At 31.0% G+C, this 16257-nt stretch overlaps 2 protein-coding genes across 5 annotated transcripts; both read left to right on the top strand.

The window, feature by feature from the left end:
* The first annotated feature begins 3678 nt into the window (after nt 1-3678).
* On the top strand, nt 3679-7465 carry NF-YA18 (nuclear transcription factor Y subunit A-18). Its single transcript, XM_006598746.3, has 6 exons — nt 3679-4333; nt 4637-4946; nt 5314-5462; nt 5539-5613; nt 6607-6774; nt 6986-7465. The coding sequence occupies exons 2-6, from the start codon at nt 4691-4693 to the stop codon at nt 7295-7297; spliced, it is 960 nt and encodes a 319-aa protein (XP_006598809.1). The 5' UTR covers nt 3679-4333; nt 4637-4690; the 3' UTR covers nt 7298-7465.
* A 3358-nt stretch (nt 7466-10823) lies between these two features.
* On the top strand, nt 10824-15085 carry LOC100170700 (PHD1). 4 transcript variants are annotated; one of them, XM_006598606.4, is made up of 5 exons: nt 10824-11390; nt 12523-12555; nt 13580-13808; nt 13967-14099; nt 14533-15085. In XM_006598606.4, exons 1-5 carry the CDS (start codon nt 11297-11299, stop codon nt 14797-14799), a joined length of 756 nt encoding a protein of 251 aa, XP_006598669.1. In that variant the 5' UTR covers nt 10824-11296; the 3' UTR covers nt 14800-15085. The 4 variants fall into 4 exon arrangements, with proteins under 4 accessions (XP_006598669.1, XP_006598667.1, XP_006598668.1 ...); XM_006598604.4 differs by having other exon boundaries at nt 14530-15085; XM_006598605.4 differs by having other exon boundaries at nt 13967-14102.
* The last annotated feature ends 1172 nt before the right edge of the window (nt 15086-16257 follow it).

The following is a 16257-nucleotide window of genomic DNA, read 5'->3' as shown; positions in this document are numbered from 1 at the left end:
AGAAATGTGGTAAATCCAACAAAATGAAAATAAAGACGGTTGCAGTTGTGTGGTTGCACTAAAAAACATTGGTGGCAACCAATAAAGGCCCTTAGATGCGACGCGTATTGTTCACTCGCCAGAGATGTGTCACGCGTCGTGTGCATGAACTTCTTTCATCAAAAAAGGTCCTTGCGTGTGGTCGTTGTGGCAGTGTTTTGAGTTGGTTGTGCATGCGGATAACATGATATTCTTGAAAGCTTGTTGATGCAAACCAATAAGAGGGTGGTGTACAAATGTGTTTGTGTGAGGGATGTTGGCGAACATCATTGTGGAAGTGGATTTTGAAATAGCCAGCCAAATGAAGGTGTTGAGAGGGGTGTTTGGTTTCAAACTGAGCCAAACAGTCTAAAGGTCAGCCAGAAGTAGGGAATGGTAGCGGAGGAGCTGCCGAATAATGGGTCTCACCGAAAACGACGTCACATGTGAATTTTTGAAGAGCACGTGGGTTACACGCGTTGGAGAGAGGAGGCGCGGGCAAAGGAGTTATGCATCGTGACTCTATTTTAGACATCATTAGCAAAAGGGATGGGTGGCGATGGCCAAACGGCGGATGCAAGTGTTGCAGGTACTTATTCACCCGAAAAAGAAAAAAGATGTGCATGGAGGCACATGCAGCAATGGCTGCCCGATGACCAACGTGGAGGTCATTGATGGTAGGATGCCAAGTAGAGAGGTCCATCGGAAACTTGATAAAGAATGATAGAAGAAAGGTAGCGAGCAAAAGTTCCCAATGAGAGACAATTTTTCCTTTTTCCCTCAACCTAACTCTGATATCATGTAACCGTGTTTTAGTGTAATGTTGTGTTGTCTTTTCAAACCACATCAAATACTCTTATTTATAATTAGTGAGGTTTACAAAATAAGAATTAAATAATGAGTAATAAGGAAAATAGTCTCATAGTTATAATTAAAACATATCAAATCATATATTTCACACATAGAATTAGGAGGTTGGAAAAGTGTAACGAAAATGATGGGTGTTCTAATTAGATTTATTGTATCTAAAACTAATAAATAAACTCAGTTGATTAAGAAAAATATAGTTATTACTATTTTAGTGGGAAGGGGCAGAAAGAAAGGGGATAACCATATGCTAAGTTGTGTAAGTTAGTAATTTTTGTTCGCATGACTGATCTAATTGGATAATTAAAATGCTCTTCATGAATCCGAAATCACATGACACCTTTAATGAAACAGTTAATAGATTCTCAAGATTCATTTTTTCAGGCTAAATTATCTTTTTAATCCCTTTTTCAGAATATTTATTTTTAGTCCTTGAATTATTTATTATATTTTTAGTCCAATTTTTTTCCATCCTTATTTTTAGTGCATGAACTTTTTTTATCCATGGACTAAAAGTATGGATGAAAAAAATTAAGGGAGTAAAAATAAAAATGATAAAAAAATTGAGGGACTAAAAATAAATAAAAAAAGTTCTAGGACTGAAAACAAAAAAATAAAAAGTTTAACAACTAAAAATATAATAAATCATTTTTGTATACTATTGATTGGGGCAGTTTTTATTGTTACTTTTTATTAACATTGAGGTTGTTAAGAAACCACTTCAAGAATTTAAATCAATGTTAATGTTGTAGCTCACGAACAGTTAGAGCGGAGATTAAAAGAGGGATTCTATTTGTAGATCCCATTTTTCTCTTCGCACTGTTTCCATTTTATTTTTGTAATTTTTTTTTCTAAAAAACAATCTTGATATAACTATTTTAAATCGAGATTTAAGTACTCTTAAAATATTGAGGAACCACATAAAAGTCTTATGATAACCAATAAATTAAATCCAAAAGTTACACTTTAATGTTTTAGAAAGTTAATTAATTAGTTTCTTTATATTCAAAAATGTTTTTTCTAATTACACATATTCTTCTCTTTTTTTATAAATTTTTCCCCAAAATTCTATTACTAAAATTAGGGGATTTCCTCGAATACATGATATATATATACTTACTTGAAGCTACTATCTTTTATAGTTCTCACTTTCCTCCAATTTATACCCTGTCAAGTTTCAACTCGTATAATGTACAATGTACATTACTCTAGTCATTTTATAATTTTTCTCACAATTTCTCTTAAATCATACTTTACTAGAAGATTTATGTCTCTTAAACCATACTTTACTTTCCTACATTTTTGCCCTATGGTTCCTAATTCCAATTTAAATGCAATATAACAAGCGTAGTTCAAGTTCGTGGTCGCCTACCCTCGAAACACATCTTTGTCATACTTGAACCTAAATTCACAATGCCAAATTAAAGTTTAGATAGCAACAATGTTATTTGTGTCCAAAATTCATGAGTTTTGTTGAAGACTAATTTTTGTTAAAGAACTTTATTAACCACCTTTAATGAAATATTATTTTTCAATCACATTTTTTTCATTCACAAGACTTCAATTCAATATTTTACTTAAAAAAATTAAGTCTAATTTCACTTATATACTAGTATTTGAAAATGTAAACATATTTTGCAAAAAAAAAAAATAGGCACATAATTTTATTAAATATGATACTATGAATACATTAAGCAAATAATATAATTTTAACAAATCTCAACAAGTAAAAAGATACATAATAATTTATGTCACTCAAAAAATTACATGCAACAAATATTATACATAAGGTCACTTTAAAAAGAATATATACACACACAATATGAATATATAACTTTTTTATATAATTTTATTTCTTAAAAATTCTCTTTATTTTCCTCAAATGAATCACACCAATGGTATCAGCCAACAATAAGGAAGCTAGTGAACGAGGACAATGATCCCAAGAGAGGAAGTTATCATCATGGGAAGTGCCAAATTTCGCAAGTCAGTCCGCGCAGGAATTGGCCTCACGAAAAATGTGTTGCAGTTTGCATTCCAATCCAATTCCAATAGTTTGTGAATTGAAAGGATGAGAGTAAAACACGGATGAATTGGATCTGGTTAGAAAAAAAATGGAAAAGATGTGAAGTCCCAAATTAAATAAAAGAACAATTATAACTATACTCGGAGTTTGACACATAGATTAACAATGTAAAATTAAATATACAACAAGCACAAAGGAAAAACAAAATGTAGAGAAGAAGTTTTATAATAGTCTGAGTTAAAGGGCATAAGAGTTATTCTTGAAGAAAAAATGTTCTCACCGCATAGGTAGAAGAATTTGATTGTATTTCTCTTCTAATATACGATAACATGTTAGTCTCAATTATTTATATTTAAAGGATCTTCAAACCATTTTGAACACCAATTATCTTTATCTAAAAATATAATTTTTTTTAAGAACAAGAAGATAATAAATATAGAGGAAAATAATATTGTTTGTAGTGCCTAAAAAAAATATTTTTCCTCCTTGTGTGTATTGACTAAAGGAGAGAGATATATAGACATAAATCTTATATGCAACAACACAAAAAACTCTAAGTAAAAGTGTCACACCCTTTTGAACAATGGAAGGCAACTTGTAGAAAAAAAACTTGACAAACCAAAGTTACAACTAACTACTAAGGCATAACATAAAAAACTTGTAACATTACTTAAAAAAACATTGACCCATTAAAAAATACTTTATAGTTTTGTGGAATGGTAGTGCATCTATAATAAGGTAAGGCAGACAGACTTCTATTTGCTGATGGTTGATACCTTACTGTTGTCTTTGGCAATATTTTTGTTTCTTGTTTATGTAAATACTCTGGGAATTAACCATTTATGAATTGGAGCTTTCAAATTTGGCATTTTTTTTATGTCAAAAGTCTTAAAAAGGAAAGAACTCCTTTTCATTCAACCCCTCTCTTTTCTTTTTCTCTTTTTATCTTATCTTTTAATACCCTATTTTCTTTTCAATTTTTTAAAGGTTCACATGCTTTTTATCTTTCTATTGTTTTGTTGATTCAAGTTGTTTTTTGTTGGATTGCTTTGTAAAGACTATGAACTTGTTAATGATTCCTAGACTCATGCTTTTCAAAGAAATTTGTTAACTTTCTTATTATTGGCATGCCTTTATTATTGAATAAAACCAAAATTTTGGTGCTCCAATTTCATTTTAGACTCATGCTTCTTTCTTATTATTGGCATATTATGCATTTGTTTGCATAAAAGAAGCACCTGACTTTCGATAGGGTAATTTAGCTGTCGCTTAACACAGGATGATAAGTTGATTCAAGATTTGAAAAGATTAACCAGTATTTTTTTTAATCTCTATACCAAGTCCTTACAAGTATCTTATAGGAGCTTTTGCATGGCACTTCAGATGATCTGATTTCTATGCTTTCTAGTCTGTTTACAGGAAGTAATGTTTTTCTCTTCCATACATCTCTTTTTCAATACAGAACCGTGAGTTCATTTTCTGACCATACACATGCTTAGCACTAGCTGACTTGTCTTGTTTGTTTGTGCATGTATAAATTTAACATGTTCATTAATAGTTTGATATGTTTACATCATTTCAAATTCTCAAAATTCTTGCAGTTGCTTTGCATAGTTTGGTTGCTATTAATAATTGCAACAACAATCTGATAAGTATATGCCTCTTTGGGAAATAGTTGTTGATTGAGAAAAGGCTGTAGACTAATCCTGATTTTCAGAAATTCAGATCAGTGTATTATTTTTGCGACTCTAAGCAAGCCTTGATCCATAGTGGAAAACAATGAAGAACTTATGTGAGAAAGACTCTGGTCCTACCCATTTAACATATTATGCTCTTGGACGCACATCATGGGGAACTTCCTCTGAATCTGATGTGCAACAATCATCCATGTCCAAAAGTTTGAGCTTGAAAATAAGTGTTCTTCCGCAACAATGCCATAAGACCAAGCTGTTGAATTTTCAGTATCAAGATCGAGATTCATCTTCAACTCAATCATCCGGCCAGTCTTATCCAGAAGTTGGTTCAGCACAATCAGGTATTTGTAATAAAATCTTGTCTATATCTGTGTATCTGACTGTGCTTATTGCTTCATTTTTTTTGTTTCTATATCTGTATATCTTTTCTATTGTGAAGCTGCTACTGGAGTACTCTGGAATCTTTATGGTAAAGAAAAAAAAATGAAGTAATACAAATTTGTGATTAAGATGACATTGTGAAGTGATAGTAGTATCTTACATTAGACTGTGCTTGTAGTATAATAATGATACTGTGATAGCCATACCTGTAATGACATCATTTTTTTCTTTTCAGAAATTGGAGTTCATTTTAGTCCTCAGAATGTTTAATCAGTATCAGAAAACACGTGTTACTTCCTAATGAATATTTATGAATATATTCTTTAGGTCAAATTTCAGTGCAGTGTAGCAATTGTTCTGCTTGTTCAACACTTAACACAACTGGGGGAAAGAGTGTGGAAGGTGTCATCAGCTCAACTGTGGGGATTCAGGATTATACCTTCCCTCTTTCACAACTGTGTTACAACCAATCACTTGTGAGTAGATACGTGATTGTGTCTTAGTGGACTGAGATTATTTGCAAATCTTTTTCCTTATTATTTTACTTTTCAGGCTCATACTGCATTCCACTTTGCCGAGCCGTGCTTTATTGGCCTAGTAGCTGCTCCATATGCGCCACAGCCTAATGTAAGATAATAGAGTCTATTCATTTTTTTTCTCACTATTTTGTATTTTTGTCGGCTTGTCTCCAGCATAGTGAGTTAAAGTTTTATCATAAAAACAAATTGCTAAAAAATAACTGTATGACAGACTCATGGCATCAGATTATGCTTTATCTGGGAAGTACTTTGGTTAGATCTGGTATAACGAGGTCTTCACTTTGTAATTGCTCCATGTTGTGTGTTCTGACTAAGTTTGGTATAATGCTACTTTTTTTATCCTGATTTTGTTGAGAATAGGGTAAAGGTCTTTATGGAAAAGCCTGCTGCTCTTGTTATGTGTCGTTTTATTTTGATTGGAATAAATTCTGTGCAAAGCTTTCTGAGAGGCTTTCGGATAGATGTTATTGTGGTTGAATCCTGTTGATGCCTTTTTTTTATTTTATTTTACTTGAATAGTCCATAGTTCATACTCTCTCAAGATGTTCAGTTTATACATCCTTGGGAATCTTTTTAGTCACCCGTCTTTGCTTTATTAATTTTTACTATTTGTTGTGCGACTGATAGCTTGCCAACCTTACAGATTCTCTTAGTTCGTTAAGTATATTTTATGAAGAATCTTTTTTATTTAAAAATGTGTCTTAGCTTTTCCTTTGCACCTCCTTCGTTCTTATTCTTCCATTACTTTTATTATTTATTAAAATACTTTTTCTTATGGTGGGGTACTTGTTCCTTATCTTTGACTCAAGATATTCTTTATTATAAACTCAATAATCAGAGATGCAATCTTCACAAGACAGCATGGTTATTCTTGGAAAAAAGAATTTGGGCTCTCTTTAGATAATAGGGCCACACAAATACAATTGAAGCTTCAAGTATTTGGATTCTCATATGATGTGTTGGTTCTCTAATATAACTAATGACCTAAAGAATTTACATAATGCCTTGACAATTAAAGTGAGTTGCACGTTTGTAACACCAAGACTATATTCTGAAGCATATGCTATCAAAACCTGGGCAGATTAATGATGCTCAGCTAGTAGGAATGAGTCCTGCTCGAATTCCTCTGCCACCTGATCTTATTGAGGGGCCTATGTATGTGAATGCAAAGCAGTACCATGCTATTCTGAGACGCAGGCAGTATCGTGCAAAACTTGAAGCACAGAACAAACTCATCAAAGAACGGAAAGTAAGTGCATTTTTTTGTTTCCAAGAAATGCTAGCTAGCTTATTGATTGAAATTTATTACAAAGTACAAAATAAATTTAAATTTAAATTTAAATTTTAAACCAATAATAGAAAGAGTGTTAAAATGAATGTGTTGCTAGGCATTCTTGTTTTGTTTCCTCTCCCCTCTAAGGTCAATTTCTCTTAACAACACTATCATCGTTGTTCTGCAGCCATATCTTCACGAGTCCCGCCATCTACATGCACTGAAGAGAGCTAGAGGTTCCGGTGGACGCTTTTTGAATGCCAAAAAGCTCACTTCAGCGAACCATGGTGATTCTATAACAACATGTTCTGATGTCTTCCAGCAACATGAGTCAGACTTTAGGTTATGTGGTTACCCTTCTCGTATTGGAAGAAGCGTGCAGGGTTACTCGGTGGAAATCAACATCATCTATCAGTCCTTATGTGACAAACTTTTTTGGCACACTAGCAAGTGTTCCATAGGGAAGTCATCCTTGGCTCATTTACATTATTATGTCTGACTAATATGTTCATGTTAGTTAATTGTTTTGGAACAAAGATATAGACCTTTGCTAGATTTCAATTTTCCTATATTGTATATTTGGGCAAAGTAGCACATTTAACTGACTAGTCACAAACAATATTTCTTTTTTTGTTGATGTTACATTGGAAATTGTCTTTTTTGAGAACTAAGGTTTTGGTTGTGGTGTATGTTTTTATCTTTGCACACTGATGCTGTATTAATCTTGAGAGAAGATAGTGCCTTGGCTGCTGTTGTTGGTGTCTTTGCTAAAATAATTTGTGTTGGGTCTTTGTCGTTTTTTGCTTCGGCTTATTATACGGTTGATAAAGCCTCCACAACATTTTGGTGGATAGGTGTTATGAATAGAAGTTGCCACTTGTGTGAAGGTGCCAATATCAAAAGCATCTTCTGCTTTGCTAAATATCACTCCTCAATCGTGCCTTGCTTCACTTCCATGCCAACCCTTCTCCCTACCAACAATTTGATCACTTTATTTTTATGAAAATTATTTTCATATCTTATTAGAGAATAATTGAAAACAATATCGAATTAGAGGAAAAATTTTCCCCATTTTTTTTTAGTTTACTCGACACAGTCACGTTTATTCGTTCCGGCCTTTTTTAACAAATAAAATATTCACCTTAATTTTGAAGTATATAAACATAAGTTTATAAATATTCACCTTACTATATATGACAAGCTGGAATTGTGTCATTGCTGTCATGTGTCTAATATTTTTTTTTTTTGGTGAATTAAAATAAAGTCACTTGTCTAATATAACGCCAATAGAAAAATAATATGTTTCACATATTTATGGTGATTATCTTTTTGACGCACAACTGGAAACATTTTCTTTGGTAAAAAAATTAATTGCCGCGTATTTATGTAAAATAACTTAGTTTTTGAAAAATATTTTATAAATGATTCAATTTTTGTACTATCAATAAAATAATTTAAAAATTGACATAGATTTTTTTACTATTGAGTGATTGACATTATAACGTAAAAATGATTTGGGCATAACTATGCTTGGCGATTGGATTTGGTGTTGGGGACATTTTTTATTTTCAATTTTTTTTGCATAATTATATCTTTTATCTTTGATTTTTTTTTTTTGGTGAAATTTATGTTTTGCATATTTATTTATCCTATTTACTTTCAACTTTTTGAAAAACTTGTATCTTACTCCTTGTGTTGACAAGACATGCTGAAATAAGAATCCAAGTCGAGAGGAAGATTCATAAAAAAATGAGATAAAATTTGTCAAAAAGTGAAAAAAATATAATTAAGCCCTTTTTTTTTCTTTTGTCTAATTAAAAATTATTTCATCCTTCTGTCTTCATTACATTGAATAATGATATAACGCTTTGTTTTTGTGTATGTATAAATGACACCCAAAAACAATCAAATTGTTTTTGTTTTTTTCTAAGAATTTTTTTTAGACAAGCAAGAATTTATTTATTATTCCTCTAAAAAAATAACTTATTTATTATGTTCTATCTATCAATGTAGCAAAATTTCACACGATTAATTAATTAAAAATCAATATTAAAATTAATCTTAAGATAATTACAATAAAAATCGAGAATATAGTTTGAAAACTATATATAATAACAACACATTTCAATTAAATTTTTTTTATATATAAAAGAATCACATTCTAGATTTTGAAAAAAATATAGGATTCTGACATTGTTATTACATGTCTAATATAAAAAAAATTATGGTGATTTTTTTCCTCGTGCAATCGTGCACTTTTTTTTTTAATGTTAATTGTCTAATTAAAAGTTGTTGCATCCAACTGGCTAACTTACATTGAATGCTAATATAACAATCTAACTGTCTTGTAGTTTTTTAAGAGTTTAATTGTTATGGATTGTTAGTGTAAATTGAGTGTAAACAATTTACACGGTAAAATAATTTAATATTATTGTAGAAATGATATTTTGAAATAGTTATTGTAAATCTCCATTAACTTTTTTTAAGGAAAAATATCATAAACTTATTATATATATATATATATATATATATATATATATATATAATATGTAATTAGACGACAAAACAATTCAATTAAATTCTTTTTAAATGAAATAATCACCTTATAGATTTTGTTAAAAGATAGGATAGTAACATTGCTATCACATGTCTAACATAACGCCAAAAAAAAATTAATAATGAAGTTTTATATATTTATGGTGATTTTTCCCCTTGTATACAACCCTTTTTATTCTAACTCTCTAATTAAAAGCTATAAGTACATTATGTATTAATATAATGATTTTGTTCTCCTAACAAAGGTTGATTCGATTGGTAACAAATAAACTTATCTCACAAGAATGTGAATTCATTTTTTTTTGTCAATTATAAAAAATTTGTTGATGAATAATTTATAAATACGTTTATAAGGTTGATGAATAATATGTAAGTTTGTCAATATATGATTTGTTCTGACCATGGTCCTGAGACCAAATTCACTAAAATCTTTTTTGTTAAAAAAATATTATGTCGTGTTTGCTAAAGGATACTTAAAAATAATTAAATTATTTTTGTAAGAATTTAATTTTCATGCACTTCATCATACAAAAATCTGACTCAATTAATTAAAAAATATTATTAAAATAACTTTAAAAATAATTATCATAAATGTAAATAAATTTATTATATATAATAATTTGGAATTGATTAACAATGTATTTCAATTCAATTGTTTTTTTTAATGAAATAACCATCTTTAGATTTCTAAAAAAACAAAGGATTGTGTCATTGTTATCACGTATCTAATCTAATAGTATATAACAACAAAAAGAAAATAATATTTTCTCCTTTTTTGGTAGAAAAGCTGATTACTGTTTATTGTATAAAACAATAAATTTTATTTTTACAATTCTATTTTGAGTGTTTGAAAAACATTTTATGAATTGCTCTAAACAGAGCGTTTTTTATAAACGATTAGATTTTTTGCTATAAAAAATTTCAATAAATTTTTGACGTGGACGTTTTAACATTGATATTATAACATAAAAGTAATTTGGTATAATTATGCAATGGTGAAAAGTGTCGTAAGAATAAGATTAAGAAATCAGCAAAAAAGAGAGAATAGGATTAAGAAATAACTATCAAGTATCAACTATCCTACGCATTCGCACGTAAATTTTTTTTAACTAAAACTTATTCAGCAAAATAAAAACTTAAGTAAAACTTTAAAATATAAATTTAACTTATTTAAAACTGTAAAATAATATATATGATTAACTTAAGCGTATGAAAATAATAATTTAAAACTTAGAAAATAAAACTATAAATTATTATTTTCAAAAAAATTTATAAGTATAAATAATTGATATAAAAAAATATAAAAGTAAGCAATTTTAAAATGTTAAGAGCTAAAATGAACAACGTGAAAGAAATAAAATTGAAAATACCGAACAACAACAAAACTAAGGTTGATTTACTTGTTGCTGGATAATATGTAAATTTTTTTTAAGCACTTAACTGTCATGTCACCGGTTAGTCTCCAGATCGACTTAACTAAACTTTTAGTTGTATATTAAAAAAAAAAAGGAGTTGATATATTTGTATGAAGTATAATTTTTTTTTTTTAATTTGATGGTGTTTTTGACCACGCCGGCGCAATGATATATCCTCTTGATTTTATTTGCTTTTTTTTTTTATTCTTCTTTTTGAGTACTCGAGATTTTATTTCCAATTTTTCGAGTTTCGACCAAAAATATTAATTGAAAAATTATAATTGTAAATAAAGAAGGAGAAATAAAAAGGAAGAGTTTTTCGCTGTTGTTGTTGTTGTTGTTTGTTGTTGCATTTTTTGCACTTGCAAAATTTTGGTTGCAGAGGCAGAGAGAGGAGGCAACGCCACACCGCACCACTCTCACTCTGCAACACCCGAATCTCGTTTCACCTAAACGACCTCGTTTTTGCGTTCTTTTCCCTTTTCTTCTTCTGATTTAGGTTTCAGAGAGAAGAAGAAGGAGCAGCAATGGACTCTCGCACGTATAATCCTCGCACCGTCGAAGAGGTTTTTAGGGATTTCAAGGGCCGAAGAGCTGGTCTCATCAAAGCCCTAACCACCGGTAAAAAACAATCTTTTTTTTTTCTTTTTGTGAAATGATTTTCAATTTCTGTGTTTTTCACCGTTTTTCTAGTCAAGTAATGTGCTTTGCATGCAAATTTCGTGATTTTTGGTTCTAGTTTTCGGTTTTATTTAATGGGTCGGTGAAAAATTTTCGTGTGGGGTTTTAGCTTCGTGTACGCGTCGCTGTTATTGTCGTTGACGCGTGACAAGTGTTGGGGAGAAGTTTCGGTTTTAAAATGTTGAGAGCTTCTTACGTTTTTTTGAACTTTAAATTTGGGGGTGAAAGTTTTCGGTTTTGTGTGCCATGTGTAAATTTTGATTTTTTCGAGTATTTTTTTTTTTTTTTTTTTATGTTTGCGTTGAAGCTAGCTAGTGTGAATGTGTTTGGTTTTTAAAATCTGTATGAATTGTTTTCAGTGGTTAATTATCAATTGGTTTGATTCGTGTGACAATTCATGGCTTGCTTACTGGCATTTTAATGTGGTTTGAGGAAGAGGCTTTGAAACTACCATAGTGGCTGTGTGTGTGGTTTATGAGTTTTGTATGATTTGTGCTTTGTAAGCAATTTTCACGTGTTTCTTCCTTTCAGTGTGCTTAACTCGGGTTTGCTTAGCACATAATGTGGGGGGTTTTGTGATATTTTTGTCCGTTTCTTTTATTTCCTGATTATTAGGCTTTGTTTGTTTACTGTTTTCAAAAACAGTTTTGTGTTTTATAAAATTTGGTTTTGTCTCCTGAGCACATTTGAAAGTTTTTGTCCCTCCTTGAGCACATTTCTGTTTTCTAAACGTTTTCCCCTGAGCATTTGAAGAAAATAGAAGAGGATGAGAAAACAACTTCCAACTGTTTTTGGTTTTTAAAACACTGGTTTTGGAAACAACTTTTGAAACTTATTACATATTGGATGAGAAATAGATTGTTGAGTACTGTGAAATTGTTTTAAAAATCAGTTTTTATAAGAAAAATTGAGAAGAAAATCTAACAGGCCCTTAATATCTATATTCATTTTCAACGCTTGAATGCGACATTCAGCCTTCTGTATTTGTTTATCTTTTACAATTTATATGCTAGAAGGTTTTGGAAGCTTTTCCATACTCATGCGCTTTTTCTTCTTGGTAATGCTGTTGCAGATGTTGAAGATTTCTACAACCAATGTGATCCTGGTTAGTTATACTTTCTTTTCATGTAGTCTTTGTGTGCCACAACACTTGTGTTTTTGAATAGCCAATTGGCTTTTAATTTATTGTAAGGATGGATTCAATTGTGGTTTCTGTAAAAATTAACTAATAAATAATCCTTCTGTTGATTTACTATTATGTTTGAAGGATTTTGTGCTCTGAATGTTGGTCTAACTATTATTGCTTTTTGGGGTTTGTGCTTGGTTCCTTGAGTATTTTACCGTTTCTCGCCTTTAATATATATAATGCAGTCAATTTATATGAGGGTATCATTTTAAAACTCTTCCAAGTTACCTGTTCTTTTGATTAATTTTCACTTCTTCTGGTTCTTACATCAAGGAACATTATTTAAAGCTAGCTTATAATCATGCTTTTTTTTTCCTTGTATTAATTCCTTTGTGATGTCTTGTTGAATTGTGGCTTAGTTATGTGTTTCAATTGGAACTTATCTGTTCTTTGTCTTTTAATTAAGTAGTTTCAAATAATGATTTTTTTTTGGGAGGGGGGGATTGTATGTATTCCATGTGATAATCAAAGTTAGTTTTCAAGAATGTTCTAAAGTTCGACTATAGTATACAAAATACAATGGCAGAATGACAATAGGGATTAACATGATGCAATGTTTTTCCTATAAAGCCTTTGAGTGGTTATTTTATTATTGAAATGTGATTATCAAATCTGGTTGTTGACTGAACTTAAGGGGAATGCATTTACATTGTCAACTTGTCATGCTCATATTACTGTCAAATGTCATTCTCCTATGGACATTCTTGTATGCAGAGTTAGGTTAAATTAAATTGAATGCCTGTCGCTTCTCAGTCTCTTAGTGGTAAATTTTTGTTAATTTTTCCTTGGAAAGAGATATTATTTTGCAGCTCTTTTAACTGCGAAGAAAAATACTGTAGAGAAAGGATTAAGAATTTTTAGAGGGATTGAAAGGCTTCCTGTTTGTTTTAGATATTATATTTGGTGCTTGTGTTTTACAAATCAATTCCCTTCATTCTTTCAGAGAAGGAGAATTTGTGCTTGTATGGCTTTCCCAGTGAGCAGTGGGAAGTAAATTTACCTGCTGAAGAAGTACCACCAGAGCTTCCTGAGCCCGTACTGGGCATTAACTTTGCTAGGGATGGCATGCAAGAAAAAGACTGGCTATCTTTAGTTGCTGTTCATAGTGATGCATGGTTGCTTGCTATTGCATTCTATTTTGGAGCCAGATTTGGGTTTGATAAAGCTGACAGGTATTTCATACTCTGACCATAAATCTTATCTGAAGTTAACTTAAGTTGGTGGAAAATCACAAAGCAGTTGGATCCTGCTTGTCTGATTTATGTATCTCATTGGTTTACTTCTTTTCTTCACGTGTCTCATTCTCTCTTGATTTGAATATGTAATGCAGGAAACGGCTTTTCAACATGATCAATGAACTGCCAACAATATTTGAAGTTGTTACTGGTGCAGCAAAAAAGCAAGTTAAGGAGAAGTCTTCAGTTTCAAACCACAGTGGCAGCAAGTCTAAGTCCAGCTCTAAGGCAGTAATAATATCTTCTCACACCTGTGCATGACATATAAATATATTTATTAACTTCCAAACTTTTGTGTTCCTTACATGTATAAATGATCTATTTGGATTTTGTACTCATAACTACCCCCCTCATTCCTGTAAGAAGTGGGGAGATGAAAAGGGGGGATAAAATGTCCGAATTCTGAGCATGGTTACTTGGTTTTGTAATAGTTGTTTTGAAATCTAGATTTTTGTGAATTTCATTGCTTGAATTTCTGGATGTGGTAGTGCTACAACATTGACGTTTTCAAAGTCTGTTGAAGGTCATGGTTTAAATGGAATGCATTGTAATGTATGACAATCTGGCTCATATTATGCATGGTGTCAATGTGTCATATTGTGGTTCTTTTACTCAGCTAGTTTGCTTTCTCATCTAAATTGTGTGTTGTCTTTTGCAGCAGCGGGCTCCAGAATCTCAGAGTAGACAGTCAAAGCCATTGCAACCAAAAGATGAGGATGAAGAACTGGACGATCAAGATGATGATGAACATGGAGAGACCTTGTGTGGGGCATGTGGTGAGCACTATGGCACTGATGAATTCTGGATTTGCTGTGACATCTGCGAGAAGTGGTTCCATGGTAAATGTGTGAAGATCACCCCTGCTAGGGCAGAGCATATCAAGCAATACAAGTGCCCATCTTGCAGTAACAAGAGAGCTCGGCCCTGATTGACATGAGCCAAGTTCCATCATTGACAATCATTGTTGGACCCTGTTATTCTGCTTTTCTTCCTAGATGTTGCAGTTAATGGATAGTTTCTGTTTGACTTGTGTAGGTTTCTTTTTCTAGTCTGTAGGATTCTGCTGTGTTGGTTTCGTTAGTATCAGCTGCAATTCAGTTGATGCCTTCTTGGATTTGATCAATTTGTAGTTTATGCATTGTTGACTTGGGAAAGTGAAGTCTTTTCCTTAATGTCACTCTAAAACTAGGTTAATGAAACAAATTTATTTGAAATGGATGTCTAGTTATGTCATTGTTGCTAGTTTGCTACCCTCCCCCAACACCAAAGGTGAAGTTCTTGGGCATAAAGTTTTTGCATGCTGGATATGTACATTCTCATTTCTAACTAGAGAATTTCTACATTGTTGGGTCGGCTTGGAAGTTCTTATTCCCATAATGGAGTTGATCATATTTTGAGCTTTGCATTGGGTAAAAAAGTGGCTAAGCTAATGTTTGCGGGATACAATTCTTTCTATTTTATTTAGTTAATGAGTGCATGCTTCATATCTTACAAAGCTTGAATAGTTCATGTGAGACCATTTGCCAAAGGATTAATGCTCACGAGACCAGCATTTTCGGAAATGTGACTCAAAATATTTGATGGATTCAAGTTAAATAGAAATTCAACTTTTAACAAACACACCCTTAAGTCAGGATGTTATTTTTTTGTGACAATTATTGTTTGGTATTAATTGGCAGTTATTGTTTAGTGTTAATAGAGTGCAATTGTTATTTGGTATTATTAGGGAGTTATTTTTTAGGTGACAATCGTTGTTTAATAGTATATGGTGTAGAGGAAGTTAAAGATGAGATAAAGGTAGTCTTTTATAAGTTGAAGGAGAAGCTTGTATTTATGAATGTGTACTCGAACCTTGCCTGTGAACCAAATTAAAGGGAATTGCTTTGCGCACCAATATTGTCATTCTGTAAAGTTGATAGGGATTGCAAATTTGTAAGCATATTACGGATTGATAATTTGTAATGGTTTATGGATTATCAATCCATAAGTGACCCATACGATTTAAAAAAAAAATTACGAATTAATTTAAAATTAATTATCCTTGCAAATCGAACTTGTGACTTTCAGATTATTAGCAAAATTCATATATGTAAAAAAATGTATTATTAAATTAAAATTAATTATAATAAGACTAAAAAATACATTAGATTTATGTTAATAATATGTTTTTTTATACATAAATTTTTATTTACAATTTATATATGTAAACAAATTAATCATTACATCAAAATTAATTTCACAAAATTTATTATGTAAATTTATATGTCCATTAGAAATTTTAGTGTTATATATAATGATAATAATTATTTTATAACATAATTGACTTATTAATTTAGTTGGTTAGAACATGGTAGTAATAATCTAGAAGTCACATATTCAATTTTTG

This window comes from Glycine max, chromosome 16, assembly GCF_000004515.6.
Source record: "Glycine max cultivar Williams 82 chromosome 16, Glycine_max_v4.0, whole genome shotgun sequence".
In the NCBI taxonomy this organism is placed as follows: Eukaryota; Viridiplantae; Streptophyta; class Magnoliopsida; order Fabales; family Fabaceae; genus Glycine; species Glycine max.
This window is presented reverse-complemented; position numbering and strand designations above follow the sequence as displayed.

Coding starts and splice junctions, on each gene's coding strand:
- NF-YA18 (XM_006598746.3), top strand. CDS start 4,691: ATGAAGAACTTATGTGAGAAAGACTCTGGTCCTACCCATTTAACATAT. Junction 4,947..5,313: donor AGTTGGTTCAGCACAATCAG/GTATTTGTAATA, acceptor TATATTCTTTAG/GTCAAATTTCAGTGCAGTGT. Junction 6,775..6,985: donor AACTCATCAAAGAACGGAAA/GTAAGTGCATTT, acceptor GTTGTTCTGCAG/CCATATCTTCACGAGTCCCG.
- LOC100170700 (NM_001250992.1), top strand. CDS start 11,297: ATGGACTCTCGCACGTATAATCCTCGCACCGTCGAAGAGGTTTTTAGG. Junction 11,391..12,522: donor CATCAAAGCCCTAACCACCG/GTAAAAAACAAT, acceptor ATGCTGTTGCAG/ATGTTGAAGATTTCTACAAC. Junction 13,809..13,966: donor GGGTTTGATAAAGCTGACAG/GTATTTCATACT, acceptor TATGTAATGCAG/GAAACGGCTTTTCAACATGA.